Raw genomic sequence first — 10,518 nt, 5'->3', positions numbered from 1 at the left:
AAGGAGCCAACCCGGAGGGCCCCGAAGGAGCAAGATAGTACCCCTTTGTGTACTCATGCCCATTCACCGTGAAGTTGCAAGCAGAAGCATCACCACTAGCAAGTCTAGCAAACAAATGAGACCGTTGCAACACATTGATATCATTGAGAGTACCCGACATAACAAAAAAGAATGCCCAATCCGTAAATCCTCGGATGCTACGGCCTCTAGCACAATTGTTGCATCACGAGACTTGCCACAATACTACCCGTGCCATGCCTTCGGGCAGTTCTTCCAAGTCCAATGCATGCAATTAACGCTACCTAGCATGTCGGGCCAACCTCACTTCTCATTTGCCGCCATCAACTTTTTTGTGTCTTCCCCGTTGGGTGCATGAAGATAGATATGACCAAAGATGCGGATGATCACTTTGGCGAACCTACGCACTGACTCAATTGTAGTATCTTCGCCAATGCGAAGATACTCGTCGGCATAGTCAGCCGAAAAGCCATATGCAATCACCCGCATAGCTGCTGAGATTTTTTGATGTGCGCTAAAACCCAACAAGCCCGCGACATTTCTCCTTTGAGTAAAAAAACCCGCCTCGCAAGCTTGCACTGTTTTTACGAAGAGGGATCGGCGCATTCGATACCTTCTCCGCAAGAGGTGCAGCGGATAGGTAGGATTGTCATATAAATAGTCTTGAATCAACACCATGTTCCCGAGATGGCGGTTGCGAGGGATGCAAAGAGACGACTGACGGTCGATCCTCGCCGTCTCTTGCGTTTCTGATCCTCGACCTCCTTTACGGCTAGGACCGCCACCATCATCTGCTGCCGATGGCGCTCGAGCATCGACTCTACGTCTGAGTCGTCGGACGAGGACCCATCCTCAAGCAAAAATTCCTCGCAAGGGTTCAAATCCATCTACAAAACCGCACACGAGCTCGCATCAACGGATTTTCTTCGCTTGCGGTCCATCTAGAAGGGAAGAAAAGGGGCTCACCAGTTGCAGGTGATCCGGGGTGGCGGCGACCCGGGGGCGGCACGGCGAATCCGGGGCAGGCGGCGACTCGGCGGCGGTCGATCCGGGGCCGGCTTGGCTCGGCGGATCCAGGGCGCCGGTGAAGCTGCACGGTGGACCCGGGTGTAGTGCGGCCTGGCGGCGTGATTCCGTCGGCGGAAATGGTCGGAATCGCAGGCGGCGGGCGGGCGGCGACGATGGCAGGCGGCTGCGGGAGGGGGTGTGGGGAACACACGCGCTGAAATGTCCCTCCCGCCAGCCGCTTTCGCGAGATACAGGGCATCGACGGGGCGGAGGAAAACTGGGTATTCACGAGTCGGAGGGTTCAATTTATCGCACCCATCAAAATTTTTTAAGGGTCGAGCGCGTTTACGGTATCTGTCTGGGTTACTTTTTCACCGCCAAATCGTAAACTGGCTATTATTTTGCGGGTCGGCGCGATATAAGGGGTCTGCTAAACATGCTCTTAGCCCCTTAAATGGACTAAAAAAAAGGACTTTCTTCTTCTTTCTTATGGAAAAAGGATTGAACTGGGCGTCGTTTTGAGTTTTGACCCACCAGCCGGCCGAAGAGCGCGCCGCTTGCCTTCTACGGCTTTCACGTTTGGCAGTGGCTGGCCCACCAACCGACCGTACTGGAGCGCGCCCGAGCGGGTATGGCGCGGGATGCGCCAATGCACCAACTTGGACCCTGACCGGTGGGACTTACGTGCTCCAGGGGCCTACTTGTCATCATCTGTAATTGGACTCGCCCCTGTATCATTCAGCGCCACGTAAGCACGCTCGTCCCCGCTGCTCCGCGCGCAGTGGCCTGTGGGTTCTGTATATACTCCGCGGCCAACAAAGCTCTCCCCCCAACACATCCATTACAGAAGAAAGAGCCCCTTTGTGCCGGCAAGCGCGATGAGGCACTTGGATGGGTCGGTGTTCTCCGTCACCGTGGCCGGCAAGCGCAAGCGTTCGCCGGAGTACCCCTGCGTGTCGCGCTTCCGGCAGCGGCGACTCCTCTCCTTCCTCCGGCGCCAGAAGCTGTTCGACACCTACGACGCGTACGTACGCCACGGCCCCGCCGCCATGACTCTGCATTACTATTTCTTTCTATCTGATCCAGGACCAGGAGTGACATGCACACAGGCTTACCGGCGAGTCGGGTGCGCGCATCGACCTGTACCATCTGGCCGACCTCGTCAAGGCGGGCCGGTGGGACGAGGCCATCGAGCATCTCTCCCGCTTCCTGCCGCCCGACCCTGCTCTGGGCGTCCACGGCCGTGTCCTCCTCCACTTCCTCCGCGTGCACAAGGCCCTCCACGACATCGTCTCCGGGGCGCCCGAGAGCCGTGCCGTCTCTGCAGCTCTCAGGATGTGCTTCACCAAGAATTTTGCCATCACCAAGCTCCGCGCCATCCTCTGGTCCCTCCTCTCCTCCAGCGGATTCAGGTACATCACCATTATCTGATCCATTAATAAACCCATCATTTCTTCTGAACCTTCTGAACCAACTATGAACCAGTCTCTCATTTATTCTCCCTGGGCTAATAGGAGAATCCCCTAAACCAACCCTGTAGATGCCAGCCTTCAGATGATTGATTTTCATGCCTGATAACTCTTCAGATCAGAGCAATACAAAAGAAACTTTACACCTAAGCAATATTCATGCTCAAATGTTGTATCCATTCATGCATGAAGGGACTCCCTGGACTTTGGGCGCGTGAGAGACAAGGCTGCGTCCACTGTCGTTTACTTGGCTTATCAAACTCCAGAGTTGAGAGAACATGTGAAAGAGGCGCGTGGCCCAGCGGAACCTCACAATGTACTCCCCATCGGCTTTGGGTATGCTAGTAAATCATACATGATCAGTACCTATATCAATCCATTCTTGGCTAGTGACTATCAATTTGATCGCCTCATATGCAACCTTTGCTAGTTTCCGTCCAAGGCGCCATGTGAAGCGCATCCCGGGCTCTGTTCTTGTCAGGCACTATCTTCGTAAGAGGAGGATGTATGTGTAGCAGCATAACCATCTTCACTTCTGCCTTTTCCTTTTATAATCTCTATAATGGCATTCTATTCTATTCACACCTGCATATGTTTCTTGCTTTGTGCAGGCTTCCTTCTTCGATATCAAGTCACCGTGAAGGGTTAAGTTCTGGTACATTATCCTCATCACAAATATCTTAGGGTTGCTCTTATGCGAATAAATTTTTTTTGAATGGTCGGGGGGGGGGGGGGGGGGGGGGGGATCCCCACCTGAATATATTCATTTGAATTTGCCTAGAAGCCTCACGGCTCCATACAAGATAGGTTCAAGTGAACCAGAGTACACGGGGGAAACAAGAGAAGAGATATAACCGACGAACCTCCGGAAGACCCGCCGAGGAAAAGGCACAGAAGAAGGCCTTTCCGATGATCCGAAGCTGGACGCAACACCACCCACCGACCGCATAACAAATCTCATCAGCACAACCAGCAAGGAGAAGGACCTCAACTTACATCTTCATCTGACCAAGCAAGGATAAGAGCCTTGAACGTTGGCCGTCTGGTCGCCACCCAACAACACCCCGCAGAGGTAGAGGTGTCGTATGGGAACGAGGTGATCCATTGAGTAGGATAACGCCCCCGCTAACCCGGCTTCGGATGAAAATCAAACCCATTCCGACGCATGGCTGAGCCAAGATCTCGCAGACAGAGCACCACCTCCTCGCCAACAGAGCACACACCACCGTCGACCCCAAGCCGGCCGCACCACCACCACCATCAAATCCGCAACGAGCAGCCACCACAGAGACCAACCGAGCTGAACCCAGATGATGCCTTCAAGAAGCGACGCGACGCAAAAATGCGCTGCCATCGTCCGCCCCAGACGAACCTGGAACATGGATTTCCCCGGAGTTTTTCGAAGGGACAGCCACCATGACAGCGCCGCCTCCAAGGAGGTTCGCGCACCGCAGGCGTCGCCGTCGCCGGCTCCGACAGGAGCAGGACTTTCGTCCAAGTGAGCAGACCACCTCCAAAATAGCATCGATTTTGATCATGAAGCACTGCTCGCTGCACCACCACAGAGAAGGGCCACTGCAGCCCCGCCGCCACACATGACCAGATCCGGGCCACTGCAAGCCAGATCCGGCAGGATCCAACATGCCCCCGCCGCTCCCCACCAGAACCGAACCAAACCGAGGCCGGCAGGCACGCCGCCCACGCGCAGCGCTGCCAGAAGGCAGCACCACACAGCCAAAGCGGACGGCAGCACCGCGGGGGGAGGGCGAGCACCACCACCCTGCGCCTAACAGAGCAACCTCCGCCGGACCCCGCCGACCGAATCCAGCGGCCATCTCCGACACCACCGACGCCCGCCGGGCGCCAACGCGGCAGGGAGGCGCCAGATCAAGGGAAGGCCAGCGGGAGGGAGGGATCCGCAATCGCTTCCCCCCCCACCGTCCCCGACCACCACTGGCAGAAGCGACGCACGCCGGAGTCGCGCCGCGCCACCCTTCGCCGCACAGAGCTCCCCTGGCTCGTGAGCGCTCTGCATAGGGAACGACGGCCCGCCGCCGCCAGATCCGCGCGGGCTTTGCCCAGCAGGAGCTTTTGGCAGCGGCGGGGGGAGAGGGGGGGGGGGGGGCTCCGTCTGGTATTGTGGTCTTCCCCGAATAAATAAATAATAATGATCTTTATGCATGCTCCCTGCTTGTCAATAATAATCCTTCTTTTCTTTTCCCTCTCTCAATGGCAGAATCGTTAATTAAGGCAAAAGAATGGATGGTGGATCTTGTTGGTAACACTTTTTCTTTGTTTAGGTGTTGGTAACTTCATCGCACGAATAGCAACTAATAAACTTTTGCTGTCTTTCTTAGATACAAGTTTGGAAGCTGGTAAGCGGGATCAAGGGTATCCACTTCAATATGTTTGTACTCCAATGGTACAAAAAGGTAGCTTCAGATTCTTTTAGGCCACCAAACATTTAATTTACTCACACTTCAAAATGAACATTTAACCTGATTTGGAGAAAGCCTTTAGTTTAGTATCCTTCCAGAACAAAACAACCCTTTAATTTTATAATTTTTCTTTACTGCAAAGGGTTTATGTTAACCTACCCCAACTTGTTTGGGGCTAAAAGGCTTTATTGTTGTTGTTGTTGCAAAGGGTTTATGCAATGTCATTGTCTCCACTTCATTTGTTGCTACATTAAGTTTCTGTCGATTAACAGTAATAATATTTTATCCATATTGATCACATCTGCACAATCTCAAACCAGTCCTCAAAAAATAGAATGAGGCCATGCAATGATGATCCTTTTAACTGGTTCTTTGCTCTTGCCACACCGATTTGTTCTTGTAGCTGTTGGATTGCTGCATTAAGTTTATTCTTAGGGTACCCCTATTATGTGCCCTATACACTCCCATTATCGTTTATGTACCATTTATTATTACTGAACTCTTCGCAGGTGCTCCTGTTGATCCAGTCTCGCGGAATAATCTTGGTACATTCAGAAGTCCAGCTAGAAATCCTGGCATGTCATCAGACACCGACTTTGGTAAATTAGTTGAACACCATTAATTGTTTCCCAACCAGGGCAAAACTTTATCCGAACAATTAATCCATGCAATTGTTCCTTGTTAGAATACACCAGCTGTACAAATTGAAAGGCTATATGCCTCATTGATATTTTACTGCATGCCTTATAACTTTTGTATATGTGCATTCGTTGTCAACATATTTTTGTTTTTGCAATGGCAGACATGTTAGTTCTCAAGACAAAGGAATGGGTGGTTTATCTTCTAGGTAAAACTAGATTATTCTCCGTGCGTCTTTCATTTGTTTACCATTCCTGTTCATACATACATGATACATGAACGGTTGTGTTTAAATTTCTGTTATTACAACAACAAAGCCTTTCAGTCCCAAACAAGTTGGGGTAGGCTAGAGTTGAAACCCATAAGATCTCAAAACCTGGTCATGGTTCTGTCACGCGGATAGCTAATTTCCACACACACCCCTGTCCACGGCTACTTCTTTGGTGATATTTCAGTCCTTCAGGTCTCTCTTTATGGACTCTTCCCATGTCAAGTTTGGTCTACCCTGAGCTCTCTTGACATTCTCGACATGCTATAACCTTCCGCTATGCACCGGCGCTTCTGGCCTGTGTTTAACCTTCTGTTAATCAGTAATATTTAGTAGCTTGATTACATACAAGCGACTGATGAAACTTACCGTCTTCAGATCTACGGCTGGAAGCTTGGCCGGACCTTAGTCAAGGGTATGAGCCATTTCGACGTGTCAACAAGGATGGTAAGTTGTTTCAAAAACCTTTAGTTTCATCGCTCGTATCTCCTCTTTCTACTTGGGATTTCTATTGGTTGTCACAAGTTATTACATCCTTTCGACCGAGTTTGCAATGGTTATAATATTTAGTTCAAGCCACTTCTCACCTACCTTCCCTTAAATGTTATCTCATTTTCACACTGGATTTGCAGAGATAACAGCAGTGTAAGATAATTCTATGCAAAATTGGACTGAACTAATATTACCGCCTTTAGGTTTGGCACTATTGTGGGCCACGTTCCTTTGTACTCCCTCCGTCCCATAATATAAGAGCATTTTTGACACTTTGCTCTCACCGCACCAATTGGTGTTGCTGCTGCTTTTGAACTGCTATGCTAGGTATGCTTAGGGTATTGATGGGTTGTGGCATTTGCAAACATAATACCTTGTCATGATTTGAATTCTCTCACACCATTATTGTTTGGAAAATATTCCTATGCACATTTGTTCTTACTGCACCGATTATGTCATTCTTGCTTTTGAAATGAGCTTCTAGGTTTATGCTTTATGCATTACTGTGATGTTTGCACACTTAATGCGTGTCATGATGCACAATCATCATTTGATTTCTATGACATTTTGTCACATTCTGTTCAAGAAAATGCAGAAGCTTTCTGCCTCAGTGCACAGCCCCATCAAGATTGATGTTCTTGTTTACACTTCGTCCGAATTGTGGCTATCTCCTGCCATTTCTGAATTGTAACTGCTGAACTTATTGCAGGTATTCCAGTTGCCCGAGTTTCGCAGACTATCCCTTATACGTTGATGGGGCCTGTTACAATTTCATCAGTAACAAATGCAGGTAAATTAGTTGGATGCCTTTGCATTTTTCAAACCAGGAGGAAACCCCATATCAAAATTGCACCTGCAATATATGCGTCACTGATAATGATATTTGATTCTCCATGCTTCAGTCTCATGAATTTGGTTTATAACTGGCCATTCTTCCTTCCAAGTCTTTGTTTGATGCCTTTCTTCAACTCTTATGGTGAAGTCTACTGAAATGCATTGCCATGTTAACCTTTGATTTCATCATACATCATTCCAGCTTGCATTTCATACATGTTTGCATTATGCACGTAGTTTATTCTAACTGAGTCTCAAGTCCCTATGTTTTCTTTTTCTTTTTTGGTGTTTATGCATCTTTGCGATAGATTCCTAACTGCTAACCTTTTTGCAGAAGTTCCATCCTTCTTCCAGGTTCTCCATCCTTTGAAAGGTCCTGCTAGAAACTATGGGATCTCACCAGTGACAAATGCAGGTAAAACAGTTAAGCATTGAGTACCTGGCTACCTGCGGCCATTTCTAACTGCTGAACTCATCGCAGGTGGTCTACCTTCACAGGCCATATCTGCTATCTTGGCACCTCCTTATGATCAGTTCTTGATTTCAATAGAGAAAGATGCAGGTAAATTCCACATTCTTCTCTAAACATGGACGAACCTCCATCTACCACCGTTTCTAACAGGTGAACTCATTAAACTCATTGCAGGTGCTCTGTCCTCAAAGGCCATGTCTGCTAGCTTGGCATCTCCTTCTAAATACATCAAGGCAAATGCAGGTAAATCACACGTTATTTTCCCAACATGGACTAACCTCCATCTGCCGCCATTTCTAACTGCCGAACTCATTGCAGATGCTCTACCCTCAGAGACTATGTCTGCTATCTGGGCATCTCCTTACGAAAACTCTCTGGTCTCAACAGTGACAAATGCAGGTAAGTTACACGTTTCTTCCAAACATGAAAGAATCTCAATCTGCACAATTGGTCCCTAGAATTTTGTTGTTTCTTGACAACCACAAATGCACTTTTCAATGGGTTATATTAATGAATGATAATAATATTGAATATATTGTCAGATTACTAGTTCATTCGGTCGCTTGTGTACTTCTATTTATCTCCCTCCGATCCATATTACTTGTAGCTCAAATGGATGTATTATCTAGACATATTACAGTGTTAAATACATCCTTTTGCGTGACAAGTAATATGGATCTGAGGGAGTACTTGTTTTTTGTCGTTGTAGAACTTGGAGCAGTTTGGCGGTTTCTCTTAATACAGGGGATGTGTTACTGTTTCGCAATGTGCGCACGTTTTTTGTCGGTTGTAAAACTTGTAGCAACAACACATTTTAGTGTAATGGAGATGTGTTATTGTTTTGAAATGTGCACAAGACACGTTTTTCATCTTTTGTACTTGAAAAATGTTCACTGTTAATGAGCATTAGACATGTAATTGGAGTCTTAAAGGGATATATTGTTGTGATAGTAGTAGTACTGAATCCATTAATTCCTGGCCAGGTACACAGAAGCATTTGAGTCAAGAACATTGCTATACTGCGAATGCTTGCCAGGATTTGAACTGACAACTGTTGGGCAAGCCTTTAATCTGAAAAGGCAACGGACAACTCCGGTAAGATGCTCTGATGCTGAAACTGGTGCTTTTTTTTCGCGAATACACATGTTGTGTATCATTCCATTGATAGAGGGTAGAAATTACATGGTGGCGATCCTCGTATAGAGTACAGTAAAAGGCGCATATGAGCAGAGAGAGAGAGGGGGGTTGCTCAGCCCCAAGTTGCACGAAAATAAATAAATAAAATACAGTGAGTAAACAGTTAGCATGCAATCTTATATTATGTGGTGCAATTATATTTTAATAAACAATGAGTTATTTACAAGATATGTAGCAACCACAAGATGTGGTCCACAGAAAACTCGTTTAATGTATTTCACGTTTCAAGAATTTCCAAGTTCCTTTACAACATTCTTGAATAGTTGAAGTTTCTAATTTTATAACTAAATACTTGGCATATTTGGTGGTGGAAATGGGTGGTTCTTAGTGTTGAGGGCATGTTTACTTCGTTTTTGGTTGATGCTTATGTCAATTAATACAGACGCATGATTATAAATGTTTAACTCTAGCATGGATATCCTACTAAGGTACACTATTATGGATTGTTTTACTGAACATCACAATGGTCCCTGAGGTGTTGTAGATCTGTATTATCAGTAGTATCCTGTACTAAAACTCACTGCTAACAAGCCACACCACTATCAAAATTGTAGCAATAGATCAAACTTAATTAAAATAATAATCCTTGTGTCTAAAATACTGGAGAGATCATTTGATTAGAGTACATCTTTTCATCAAAAAGATGAAAGTTTGTAATCATGCACATTGTCTCCTGAATTAAATGGAAAACAGGTCATAGCAGAGTAATGCGTGGGTGATAGCAGTAGTTGCAAGTATTTTTCAATAGTCCCCTCTAAAAGGGCCATGGAGCCTTGGCGCAGTGGTAAAGCTGCTGCCTTGTGACCATGAGGTCACGGGTTCAAGTCCTGGAAACAGCCTCTTACAGAAATGTAGGGAAAGGCTCATTACTATAGACCCAAAGTGGTCGGACCCTTCCCCAGACCCTGCGCAAGCGGGAGCTACATGCACCGGGCTGCCCCCTCTAAAAGGGCCATAGTTTTGTTGTCAATTCGTGCATTTTACAACACGATGTTGTATGCACTTAAGAAGTAATCTGTACTAGTTAGCAGGCAATCTTGTTGCACTATGTGGCATCACCCTATTAATTGCTGTCTTGGACATTGCTAACAGTTATAATACTGTTCAGGTGCAGGCTTTGCTGATTGAAGGTGAAGCTTAAGGTCACCTCACACCATGTTCTTGAGTGGTGGGATCGACTTTACTCATGGGGCTTCTATCTTTGTGAAAAGACGCCCCAATACTGTTAGTGGGCTTGTTGTGCTGCTGCCCCCAGCGTGAACTTTGTTGTTTTTATTTTTTGTGAACCTATGTTGTGCGTTCGGATCGTACTTTGAACTATGTATTATCGCTACTTGAGCCAAGTTATGTCATTTTCTTATTGTGAAATTTGAGGCGGCAACGTGTTTTTTCTAGGAATGTGGCTTAAAATTTGACATCATTTTTTACTCTTGATTTTCTTGTTTGCTAGCAAACTAGTGATTTATGGCACTGGTAACTGGAGTATGTTTATATATATTGTGGTTCACAACATATTTGTTGGTGGTGTTATTGTCGATGCAATAGGCAAAACAAGGAACAGATGGGAGGAACTTGAGGATGCAATGGAAGAGTGGGAGGAACGCTTCCACCAGCAGCCGTAGGAGAGGAAATGAGGCATTCATTAGCATGAGCAAACACCAAGCTTCTGCATTCATAGGGTTA

The 10,518-nt window shown here is 46.9% G+C and overlaps 1 protein-coding gene across 1 annotated transcript; it reads left to right on the top strand.

The window, feature by feature from the left end:
• Window positions 1-1,855: 1,855 nt before the first annotated feature.
• Window positions 1,856-10,229, top strand: LOC109756318 (uncharacterized). The gene is made up of 17 exons (XM_020315175.4): window positions 1,856-2,050; window positions 2,136-2,438; window positions 2,688-2,831; window positions 2,926-3,000; window positions 3,107-3,150; window positions 4,732-4,773; window positions 4,853-4,927; window positions 5,443-5,532; window positions 5,736-5,780; window positions 6,219-6,287; window positions 7,042-7,122; window positions 7,501-7,581; window positions 7,648-7,728; window positions 7,813-7,881; window positions 7,957-8,037; window positions 8,622-8,733; window positions 9,944-10,229. Exons 1-16 carry the CDS (start codon window positions 1,905-1,907, stop codon window positions 8,684-8,686), a joined length of 1,491 nt encoding a protein of 496 aa, XP_020170764.1. The 5' UTR covers window positions 1,856-1,904; the 3' UTR covers window positions 8,687-8,733; window positions 9,944-10,229.
• The last annotated feature ends 289 nt before the right edge of the window (window positions 10,230-10,518 follow it).

Source organism: Aegilops tauschii, chromosome 5, assembly GCF_002575655.3.
Source record: "Aegilops tauschii subsp. strangulata cultivar AL8/78 chromosome 5, Aet v6.0, whole genome shotgun sequence".
NCBI classification, from domain to species: Eukaryota; Viridiplantae; Streptophyta; class Magnoliopsida; order Poales; family Poaceae; genus Aegilops; species Aegilops tauschii.
Note: the sequence above shows the minus strand (reverse complement) of the source record. Positions and strands in the feature narration are given on the sequence as shown.